Source organism: Rhamphochromis sp. 'chilingali' (assembly GCF_963969265.1).
Source record: "Rhamphochromis sp. 'chilingali' genome assembly, chromosome: 14".
NCBI classification, from domain to species: domain Eukaryota; kingdom Metazoa; phylum Chordata; class Actinopteri; order Cichliformes; family Cichlidae; genus Rhamphochromis; species Rhamphochromis sp. 'chilingali'.
Genome location: NC_137941.1, coordinates 31,695,159 through 31,708,044, shown reverse-complemented (window position 1 = coordinate 31,708,044; position 12,886 = coordinate 31,695,159). Strand labels below are relative to the sequence as shown.

The following is a 12,886-nucleotide window of genomic DNA, read 5'->3' as shown; positions in this document are numbered from 1 at the left end:
TATCGGATAAGATTTAAAAGGCACGGTGACGATTGCTGGTTAAAACACCGGCTCTCATCGAGCAAGTAACACAGGAAGCTTTATGCATGTCTCATCTTTGCACTGTAATTTGCTGAAGTTTCAAAATGTTGAGCAAGTGCAGAGTTTTGGCCCGCATTTAACTTTTTAAGATTCATGAGGTCAGAGACGTAAATGAGAGGAGAAAACAACCTAATTAGAGCCGGAATCCAACAAAAACATGCAGCCAGAGTCATAATAGCCTTGTTCCAAATACAGTATTTGTATTTTACTTATCATAAACTTCTAGGAGGTTGAAAGTTTGGAAGTCACCATTTCAGCACACTGTAATCATTATGAAGCTTGTACAACTTTAACAGAAACCAAAAAGCTTTATGGCAATTAAAGCAGACTAAACACTACAGAGCAGCTGAGACTGTTTTACCTTTACATATTGCAATCACAACACATGCGAGTTTGACATGGTTACAGTGCCCCTGCATCAAAGTCTGTGCACTTGTATAGAGCACCAAGGAAATAATTAGCGGAAAGCTGACCTAAAATGTTTCTACCACATTTTCTTGCGTGCAGTATATATATATCAATCCACTCTTAGTTTTTTTTTTCAGTTTCTTTTCCCTTTATAATCCACCAATCAGCTGACGTGCTGATGAATCACAGATTGTTTTCTTTTCTTCTTTTTTTCTCTTTGTTTTTGTCAGCCTGTCCACGTTTCCTTCCTGCTAGCTGTGTTTTTTTCTCTATACAACTCTTTCCCATCTGTATCTCTGTTAGCCTTTCTGTCTTTTCTGAGTGTTTGCAGCGTGTGCAATAAGTGTGCGGACAGACCCGTGCATATTTTGCACTAGGTCACCCTCAGAAACCCATAATAATAAGCCAACATAATGACCAAATTGCTTGATGGATGGCTTGGGAGAGCAAACCACTTGTACGTGCACAAACATACACATTTGTGCACACACTAAAACAACAAAGCAACAAAAAAAAAAGCCCAGTCTAGGCTTTTATCTCCTTTAATGCTCTGGAAACCATCTGGAGAAGCTCCGAGGCTTTCTATCAGCAGATCGAGGGAAAGCTGTGTTTGATGGTTGCTATAGAAATGCAATGACTGCTGAGTTGTTTCCATGCACACATTGATTCTTCACTTCTCCTTCCTTAGCTTCTTTGTCATTTTAAAAGCTTTTTAGTGCTGAAGTGTTGGTCCTGTCATACCTCGGACTCTAAGAAGAGTTTCAGGGTTAGCCACTATATTTGATAGATGAATTCAAGTCTATTATTCAGTCCCTTCAGGAGCATGTTGTTACTGAACTAGCAGCTTTTGCATTTGAAGGTTGATGGCCGATGCATGTTATTATTAACATGCATGCAAATTATTGTTATTATTTAAGTTCATTTATGTCCTCAGCAGCCCCGGACACAGCAAAAGCTGTCATCCCCCTGCTTTCTGCTTTCAAGGTTTTTATTGGTTAAATATCTTCACACTGCAGACGCTTCATGTCACAGCGGAAGATGCTTGTATCTAAAAGTGCATGCTATTAAACATGTCTGCTATCTGACATCACAGAAACAGTAACAGTGCCTACTGATTCACGATACTGAGGCTAATGGATGGTCTGTTTTTGCCAACACGTTGTGGACTTTTCTATCATTTTTTTTCTTTATTTCTTTTTTAATAGAAATAGAGAAAATCTTTAGAAAAGACTGTGGCACTGCAAGCATGTAGGATGCCCTGTAGACAAGGTCTCAGATAAGGTAACCATTATCAGAAAACTAAGTAAAAGCTGCACTAATATTTATATCAAAGCATGAGTACATTAGAATCTTTGTCTAGAATCACCTTATTTGCAACTAATGCGCTGTGTTTACACTTTTATTCACATTATAGAAAGGTTCAAAGTTCTGCGTATTCTCTCTGGATTTCACACTAGATACTTGTTGCCATCCTGCAGCCACAGACCACATGACCTGGTGACAGGGGGTCATTTTCTGGCGACTAAAGGCACAGTGCGTCTATTTTTGTCAGTTTATTCTCGGTGCATTCAGCAGAGGGAGCTGCCTCGTTCACTGTAGCTGTAAAAGTTTTTCGAGTAGCTGCCAAGACCTACGAGGTGCCATTTCATCAAAAACTTTATTCCCTTTCTCCTTGGATCCTCTCCTTTCTACCTTTCATCTTCCGTCTCTTTTCCTCCCTCTTTAATTACCGACGGCTTCTTTTCTTTCCGCCCTGGTCCCCATTACCCGTCACCTTCTCCCCCCCTCCTCTCTCTGCTCTCTAACCTCGGAATGCAGGGTCGGTGAGACATAATCCACCCTCCCCCTATGTGCGTCTAGCCTAATGCCTCCTGCTACCACCATGACGTTTCAGACTTCACAACCTTCAGTGTCATGCCGACTTTCTGAAGCTAACAGGAGGTAATGCAAGCTGACGTTCAGTCGCATATTCTTGCTGCTTTTAGAGAAGCAAAGGCCTGATGATGGCGTATAAGGAGGCCTCACCAAGCCATAATGGACCCCCATGATCAGGTGAGGCTTGAAAAGAAATCAGGCAACTCCTTGGATCTGAAATGCTTCCTCTGTTGAATGCCTCAGAGTCTCAAACACTACATCACAACATTAGCGCTCACAATATTAGATCCAAGTCAAGTCATAAGTAAATCGATTCAAAAATCTTCTCTGCAAGTCAAAGATCAGCCTCTTCAGTTAAATGTATGCTTTTAGGACAGACTCTTGTCTAGTCTCAGGTCTTTGGTAACAACGTTTGCCTTCCTGACCCTGTTTTGTTTTGACACTTGAATGTTATTGTTCTCACGTCTCAGGTCTTCAGAGAGCTGAGTTCTCAAAAGGTCACGGTGTACAGCAGTCTAGCACATGGAAGGTCTTAAAGGCTTTTTTCTTTCATTTTAAACACACTGTCTAAAGTCTGAAATTTGCATGTCTCTTTTTGCAGTTTTGTTCTAACACATTTAGCTCAAGTTGTTAAGCATGTGTGGGTCACTTCACAGAAATACTGCGCTCATATATCAGTTGGTGCAGTTACTTGTATTTTCTTTACTCTTTTCAGCTAAACATGCTAGGGGCGATCGTGGCTCAAGAGTTGGGTGTTTGTCTTGTAATCGGAAGGTTGCCGGTTCGAGCCCCGGCTCGGACCGTCTCGGTTGGGCAAGACATTTCACCTACCGCCTACTGGTGATGGCCAGAGGGGCTGGTGGTGCGATATGGCAGCCTCGCCTCTGTCAGTCTACCCCAAGGCAGCTGTGGCTACAACTGTAGCTTGCCTTCACCAGTGTGTGAATGTGAGAGTGAATGAATAGTGGTATTGTAAAGCGCTTTGAGGGGTCCCGAAAAGCACTATATAAATGCAATCCATTATTAAAATGCCAAAACTAGTCCACCAGCACCACTCTATTTTTCTAAGTTTGCTTGCTCTCTAGAAGACTCTGGGAAGATTCTCTTGCAAAATAAGAAAACTAGAGGAATATATATTTGTATTACTATTCCTTCTAAACTTATTTCATTTTCAAGCCACTTACTCCCACCTTAATAAATACTTCTGTTTGCCCCATAATAATTCCTATCCGGTCTTTAAGGCTACGTCCACACGTACACGGGTATTTTTGAAAACGGAGATTTTCCGTTTTCGTTTTAAAAAATAATCCCGTCCACACATAAAGGCAGAAATGAAGGAAAACGCTGCTATGAACATGCCAAAGCAACAGGTGGCGATATATTCCTAACCGTGTAGAAATGTTGGCCAATCAGAAGTCTAGAAGCCTTGGTGGCAAATAGTAAACAAAGCTGGGGCATAGAAGCAGAACCGAGTCGTATGTGTGGAGGGACAGTAACTGTGTGTGTATATGTAAGCATTTAAACACTGCAGAGAGTACAATTAACAGTAACAGTATTGTAGAAATTCATTTCACCGAAACAATAACGTGGCGCATAGTGTGACGTCAAAAAAGGCGCACACCTTTGACGCTGCGTTTTCTGCGTTTTTCTCGTCCACACGTAAATGCAAAAACGGAGTTTTCAAAAATATCCACCCTGGCCGGAGTTTTTAAAGATCTGCGTTTTCAGTGACCAAAAACGCCGTTTACGTGTGGACGAAAGGTGCAAACGCATAGAAAAATCTGCGTTTTCAAAAATACCTAGGTACGTGTGGACGTAGCCTAAGTCTGACGTCATTAGCTGTGCCTGGGCCTAAACTCTGCTGCAGGTCCCTAAGTCACACAATCACTGCAGCATCACTGAGAGTTTAAAAAAAAATGTCTAAAATAAAATGATCAATGTCGCTGCTCTACCAGGTGTAACAATTAAGTTTAAAATACAAGCATCCATGAAAATCAAATTTATGAAATTTAACGGAGTTAGACATTAGCAGGGAGTTAGCTCACTAGTTTCCATATAAATATAATATACCATGTTCTGACTGAGGCATTTCTGAAAAAAGTTAAGACGTACAGCTCTGCTATCACTTCCGACATAAATAAAGACAGAAAACTAAACAGCAGTGACTTTTGTAGAGTTACTGAGGTTTGGCTAGCTGCTGATCTGCTACGTGATCGCTAGCAACACAGCTAAGTTAGCATAATATAAACAGTGAAACTGGAGGATGAACGCTAACTTTTTCCACTCGATAAAAGTTAACTTGAGGGTTCCCGAAGGTTAGGGACAAATGCAATCGCATGGCAGGATGCTGTAAATGGACCAAACTTCAGTCAGGAGAACAACTGAGATAATCCATCCATTCATAATATGAGGTTAGTCATTAATATACTGCTGCATGGGTTGGGCTGTAGTTGCATCATAAGGTTTTAAAAACTGAGCTTTAAAATGATCAGCGGTAATAAAAACCGAGAGAGGCCGACAGTGATCATTGACTGTTTTTAGGGGCTTTTTGAGATTAAACAGAACAAGAAACAAAGCATTAAAACATGCTGCCTTGTCATGGCTACACAAGATGGTACTTGTGATTCCCCCAGGCACAACACAGCACCTGTCAGAAGTGTCCCAGAATCAGCTATCTGCTTCATGAAAAAAATATTACTGATGGAAGATTCAGTAAAATTATGAGTAAATCAGTAATACAGATGAGATGCATCCCCGGGGTGATTCCAAGCTCAAAAAAAATCTCAACTATCAACCAACCATTTGAAGGTCTGCTCCTCACTGAGGACAAACCAATAACTTTCCATAAATGCCCTCACTCACTTCCAAGGCCTTAAATTCAGATGAGTCTTCACAAATAAACCACACACAGAAAAACACTTAGATGTTGGACTTATTCACTCAAGAGAAATTAGATATTTTCATATACTATGATTGCTAACTCCCCCTGAATCCTCACATGGACACTCAGGACTGAACATATACACAGGCACCATACACGTCTAAATGCATATACAGTGCATCAGTAAGGCCTGATTTGTTATGACTTAAGGGCAGTAATGATATACCTGGAAGAGTCAAGAGATAACTTTAATAATACACTGGACTTCATGGCTACTGAACTTCAAACTCACTGTATGTGTGTATGCGTGTGCGCATGCTGATGCCTGCATAACTGATGTAGCATCAGACAGCTCACTCATGGTATGAGCGGGCTGTGTTGAACACAAACAGATCGCCCCCTGGCCTCTGCATCACGCAGCTTTGCTCATGGCTTTCCTCCTCTACCAGAGCAAACGTGTTGATGTTTCGAAGCGTATTTTGGAAAATGTATTTAACCTCCCGCTGGAAGGACTGCGTGTTTGCAAACTTTAGCTCCTTATCTGCAAATCACGTATACGCTCCCTTCTTTCAAACTTTTTTGTTTTGAATGCATGTTTTAGTTTTTTTTTTTTCTTGTATTTCGTCAAATGCGCAGGAAACCGTTCGCTCAGTAATTGCCGTGCAATGTTACAACGAGCCTCTTAAAAACGCGCCTAAGCTGTGTCATCCATCATCGTGAACATTAAGCCTGTGCTCCTTTTTTTTCAGTATTACTTCATTGTTGGACGCTAAATGCTCTGTGAGTGGCTGATTTAAAAACTCGACACTGTGTTCACTTGTAATAACATAAGATTTGACAAACTGCAGACTGGATATTTACTGTAATGGTTTGTACAGCTGATGTAAGTTTCAAAAGCACACTAATTATTTTTTCACATTGTACTAAAAGACAGAATTAAAACTGAGTAACATTGTTCATAAAACTGTTCCCTGCAATATAAAGTTTATGTGACTTGCAGTATATGAAGGAAGCTTTTAAGCACCCACCAGCCCAAAGCACTTTTTCCATGCATTACGACAGTTGGTAATCACCTGTATACTTTATAATCTAAAAATCCTGTCTATGAAGTTGATGTAAAGTAAACAATATCCCATAAACTCTCATGCTGTTGCATGGCCCTTTAGCCATAAGGTATTACACTCTATTATATTCTACTACATCTGTAAAGAATGATTTATTATAACAGCTCAGGGCTCATGTGGGGTTTTTGTTGCAGCATGTTGCACTTTTTTAATCATTATATAATACTGTACAGTTTAGTTTTCACTGGGCTGGCACTGTAGTACACTGTTGGGCAATGAGCATCCACACATTGTGAAGATACACAAATTCTAAACCCATAAGTCTGGGATAAACCAATGTTTTCTTACCAATAACGAAGCCCAGATTTCACAGAAAATGCAAATATACATACATTTATTAAATGCTAAGCAAATTAAAGCAATATTTACTTACATAAGACATCAATATTTAACACAGCTGATTTTACACATTGGCTAAATATATAAAATAACCCTGAAACTGATGGCCTGTCATGCTTTAAGCCTCATTTCTTACCAATGGGCTGTATCACTTAGGGATGTTTGTCCAATAACTTCAGCAGGTTTAATGCAGCTTAAAGACCATTAGTGTGCTCTGTTTCACTGAAAAAGCTGCCAATTTGTTGGGCTTTGTTTCTGTTTTGGTAGAATTACTGTCAAATGTTATTTTAAAGTTCAATTGCATCAGAGTTACTAGATTAACGTTCATGGCTATTATTGATGCTTTTATTTACTATATTAGAAAAGATAAAGGTAAAATATTGTAAAATCTGTATTTCCACTGATCTCATGTTGTAGACAATGATCAGACTACCACTTCGAGAGTGTTCTTCACTTGCTGTGAAGTAGAGCTGGGCGATATGAGATTTTTTCATATCACGATATGTTTTTTTCATTTCAGGCGATAACGATATCTATCACGATATAAGCCAAATAACTATATTTGTAAGATTTAAATGTGTTGTTGCTCACAAGTAAAATGTGAAATAATCAGCAGCTTGTTTTTATTTAAATATTTATTTCCCATAATAAGTTCAACAGGGTAGATGTACTTAAGGAACATGAGACTTTTTCAGATAAATAAAGGCAAATATTGCAAACTACACAAAAGGCAGCCGCTAAAGCGTTTAAGTTTCAAAACAGAACAAACGAAACAGACTACTAAATTGTCAATTCCACTTAGAAACAAAATATTAATTCTAAAAATAAATCTTAGTTTGTTTTACAGAAGAACAGACAAAACTGACTAACTTTTGTCAATATCAAATAAACTGAGAACTAAAAGGAAATTCTCAATCTCTCCTTGTTGTATAGCTGAGCTTTTCAAACAGTTTTAACAGTTACTTTAGTCTGACAAAAGCCGAATGATGAATTAGCGCTTCCAGTCAGAGACTGAGGCTACGTCCACACGTACACGGGTATTTTTGAAAACGGAGATTTTCCGTTTTCGTTTTAAAAAAATAATCCCGTCCACACATAAAGGCAGAAATGAAGGAAAACGCTGCTATGAACATGCCAAAGCAGCAGGTGGCGCTAGATTCCTAACCGTGCAGAAATGTTGGCCAATCAGAAGTCTAGAAGCCTCGGTGGGAAAAAGTAAACAAAGCTGGGGCATAGAAGCAGAACCGAGTCGTATGTGTGGAGGGACAGTAACTTTGTGTATATGTAAGCATTTAAACACTGCAGAGAGTAGAATTAACAGTAACAGTATTGTAGAAATTCATTTCACCGAAACAATAACGTGGCGCACAGTGTGACGTATGCACCAGTTTATTGTATTTCCAGACTTGCTTTCGGCACAATTTACAGTGCACGCTACTCTGTTTTTTGTCAGACTTGAAATAGCCGAAATACCTTCACACTACGGAACTTCTATGGCTCTTCCGTTCGACAATCTGTCTGGCATTGGAACCATCATCTGTTTTCTCTTCGGTCACGCTCGGTTGATTTTTCTAGTCGGCACACTCATTTCCTCCATTACCCGCTGGCTGCTTCCCAAACAAACACACGTGCGGCTTGGCACTTGTGCTGTACGTAACAAGTCACGCGACGTGACGCTGCGGCTGTGATTGGTTCGGCTCTGCGCTACTTAATTTAGATTGGCTGACCTTTTTTTTTTTTTTTTTTTTAAGAGGACAAGAGCGGCGAGGTCTATCGCGATACATATCGTTATCGTTCTATCGCCCAGCTCTACTGTGAAGTTGTTTTTTTGTAACCATGATGTAACCCAATGATGGCCTTGCTCACCTACTCTGAAATCTCTTTGGGCCGAATATTTCAAATTACAGTGGAAAGCTATGTGTTACAGTTCAGCACTTTGAATAAGTTTCAGATTTTATGTCTGCTTCATTTGTCCCAGAATATCAAGAAAGCAGGTTTCAACCGACCATGCAACTGCTTTCAGTGAATTGTCCAATTACTTTTGAACTTTTGGCGGAGGGGGGGGTTCAACATATTATTTTGCTTTTTATCTTACTTTTATCTCACTCAGAATGACATACAGAAAATAGTGTCAGAAGAAAATGTTTGTGTCTGAGCACTTGTTATACACGCAAATTAAGAACATTTCTATGCACATAATAATTAATGAGTCCTGATGTTTGTGTTCCCAGTGCTTACAGAGATCATTCAAACACAAAGTTTCTGTTCAATTCTTATTGGCCCGAAATGTGACGACTTTACATTAGGCTACACTATGCTAATTTATCTCATTTTGCATTTGTAAAATCAAACCCATACATAATCCATATATATATAAAAGTTGAGCTGCTAAAACCAGCTCTATTATCTGTAGGGGGATACAATAGGACTCCTCTCAGCCAGGTTTCTGAACAAAGAGCAGGTGGTCTCACAACACACAAAAACAGCATTCCTCTGTGTCTGCCCAGTCTGTGGGCCTCACGTGATGCCACCTGACCTTCTACTGTACACACTAACTCACATTTACACTGCTGTAATCCCATACACGCAAATGAGTGTGTGTGTGTGTGTGTGTGTGTGTGTGTGTGTGTGTGTGTGTGTGTGTGTGTGTGTGTGTGTGTGTGTGTGTGTGTGTGTGTGTGTCTGTGAACACAACACAGTTAGAAATTAAGGGCAACCAGCATAACAATGGTAAATGTAACTTTTTTTTTACAGCACAGTAAAATAAAGGAAGAAATAAGAATGAAAAAGGCAGGCTTCCTGTGCAACGTTTCATTGCTGTGTTTCAATGCTATCCACGTGACCCTTCTTAAATTGCAAGTTTATTTACTGCACGGTAATAGAATGAGAGAGATTCCTAGGTGTGCAGCAGACCTGCTGTTGAGTCAGTGAGGACAGGGCTGAGGCCAGCGAATGACACCTGGATAGTGCTACATTAAGTTATAGTACAATATTAGTAATCCTTGAGAAAGCTTGCAGGGTTTCAGCCAGGATTCAGGTTTAGATGTGTTCCATGTGTGCAATTTATCAAAGGTAAGGTGGAGTCATAAATGACATTTAAATGCAGTACTAAAAGGGTAACATATATACATAGTCATTGTTTCTTTCCAAAAGGATTAAGACTGACAAATGCAGCAAAGTTAGAAGCCTGACTAATTTCTGCCAGAGCTGATCTAAAGCAGACCTCACCGTGGTTATTCAGGCTCTCCGTATGTTCCAGCCTGTTATCATTTCCAGGGTGTCAAAGACTGTAGTTTTTGTTTAAAAAGGTGCTGGTGTTTCAAATGTATGCAGATGTGCTTTGGCATCTGTGTTGTCTCTAATTTGCATTTGGCATTATGCTGTGGTTCTGGGAACTCCCTACTCTAACATGTGCATACATGAAAAGCCAAACACTGAAGAGAGGCATTATTAACTACAGACATGTCACAGACAAATGGTGAGGTGGTGCACTGGTCAGCATTGTTGTCACAGCAAAAAGGTCCTGGGTTTGAATCCAGTCGGGAATCTTTCTTTGCAAATTCTCGGCTTGGGTTCTCTCTGGGTACTCCAGCTTCCAGGAGGTACCTTACTTCTTGTCCTATGGCATCTGGGATACGGTCTGAATTAGATAACTGGAAGAAAATGGATTGCTGACACTGATTAAGTCAGAGACAGAGCTAGAAGGAGAAGCTTGAATTGACATGGATTGGCGCAACAGTGGGCAAGCTAAAACAGCTTAATGCAGATGTGCCTATCTGAGACATAGATTGATATCAGCTGATTTCACTGGACTGCAGCTAAAAGATGTCATGGCTTGCAAGAAAAAAATTTTTTCTTGATTTTATAACCCAATATTTTTTTTCAAACCATGATGTTTATCCAAATCCAAACAGGTTTAGTGCCTAAACTGTAAATAAAGGTGAAACTAAAAATGTTTAAAATGTGCTTGTAGCTTTCAGTACTGCCAGGCTTTCAACATCCAGAACATTTTTCTGTCTAAATAAGAGAGATTTACATTTCACATGATGGAATTGGGAAGAACTGTGGTAGTTGACATCTTGGGATGAGTCAAGTTCAGTATTGCCAAAAACATCCTTCAAACTAAATCAGGCATCTCGTATTTTGAGAGTAAAAACATGTAAATGGTAAGTGTCCTTGGTGTACAAAAGTCTTTATTTTAACTCTTTTTAGCTTAAACTTTTTCAGCTTGCTATATTAAATCTAAATTTTATTGACCTTCCTTAAAATAGAAAGTTGTTTAGATGTAAGCTGCAGAGAAATCTTAAAGTGTCAAAAGGTGCCATTAAATAAAAACTGAATTTACTGTTTTACCAGCTGCTGTAAGACTTTGAGGCCATTAATGCAGTGTAGAGCTGTGCAAATATATTTACACACATATATATGTGTGTGTGTGTATATATATATATATATATATATATATATATATATATATATATATATATATATATATATATATATATATATATACACACATACACATATATATACACACATACACATATATATATATATATATATATATACATACATATACATATATATATATATATATATATATATATACATACACACACACACACACATATATATATATATATATATACATATATATATACATATATATATATATATATATATATATATATATATATATATATATATATATATATATATATATATATATATATATGTATGTCATGTTCGGCTGCATTTACTGACAAAGAATCTGGCAACATGTTCCAGACCCTCCCCAAACCGCTCACCTCTTTCCAATCATATACAGATCTGTTCTGGTCTGCTGGCTTTAACAGAGGCAAAGAGAAGTAGCTGCAATAACGACCAAACATCCTTCTAAAGACTGAAAATGTTGTGTGTACTTTACTGAGCTGCAGAGATTCAAATCTGCATTAAAACACATGGTTATGAAACAAAACACTTTTGGAGAAGTTTTCGGCATGTGTTCCCCCACTACACCTGCAGCAAACATACAGACTGATCAAAGGGTTTTAGTGTGTTGGGCTGTTAGAATAGATTCAGTCCTCCTCAGCACTGATTCTCCAAAGGTGAAAACAGGTAAAACATTCTTATTTATTCCTGTGACAAGACCTGTGAAATTCCCAAACACAAAATATGCATTACCCACTGTGGTGTGTTATTTTCGCAGTGTCATCATAATCTACAAATACAATTTTCTGGAAAGGCTGTTGATCCCAGAGAGCTTGAAAGCAAAAGGAAAACTTACCTTGATACTGTGAAACTCCACACAGCTCCCAGCCCTGCTCCTTGTAGTGTCAACCTGCTCATCCTCCATCCCCACTAACATCTCCATGTCAGTAAACCTCTGTGCTCCTGCTGGCATTGTGCATCTCTGCTGACAGAGTGAACCAGCTAAACCGACGTCGACCCTTAATTTTCCTCCTCCTTAAACTTTAATATTTGTGTCTTCCGTTTTATTCTTTGTCCTGCGGTCTTTCTCACAAGTCTCAGTCTCCACCCCTGCAGCATGCATGTAGATCCACTGAGATATACTAACAAGAAGACAAGCTGTAATTACAAAATGCCCATTAAATAATAAGAAAAGCCAAATTTTCTTAAACTAAGTTTCAACCCACTACTCTCAGGCTCTCTACTTGTCTGTCTGGCGGGCAGGGTGTTTGGTCCTGCCTGGTCAGTCATTCCCACCCCTCCTTTTGGCCGTTCATTCCATACCCAGACTAGTCCGTCTGGTGCCATTGGCTAGTCAGGTGGAAAGGGCCAAACGGGAGGAGGGGCTGAGGGCAAAAGGAGGAGAATGATAGAAGAAAAAGATGACTGGGGGTCATAAAGAAGACTGATAGTGTCATCCAAACTGTCACCAGTGGTGGAAAAGAAGGAAAAACACCACTGGTGTGCAGACAAGGAAGTGTAATTGACACATCCTTGTTTTCTTTTTAAATAGGACTAATTTCCACTGCCTCCTAATCTCTATGATTCCAAGGTTTAGGGGTCAGCAAGAGAAGGGAGAGAAGAGGGGGTAGCAGATCATCATAAGCCTCTTTATTGGTCCTGAGGCTTATCAGAACAACCTGTCAAAGACAGTTTAAGTAGCAAAATGACAAAAACAAAAAGAAGAGTGTGAGAACCAAAGATAGCAAAC

The 12,886-nt window shown here is 39.2% G+C and overlaps 1 protein-coding gene across 1 annotated transcript in view; it reads right to left on the bottom strand.

The window, feature by feature from the left end:
- Nucleotides 1-12,368, bottom strand: part of arhgap20 (Rho GTPase activating protein 20) — a 71,089-nt gene extending 58,721 nt beyond the window's left edge. The window contains exon 1 of the mRNA XM_080902622.1: nt 11,993-12,368. Within this exon, the coding sequence (XP_080758748.1) occupies nt 11,993-12,109 (117 nt within the window). The 5' untranslated portion in view covers nt 12,110-12,368. The remainder of the gene's footprint in view (nt 1-11,992) is intronic.
- Nucleotides 12,369-12,886: the final 518 nt, after the last annotated feature.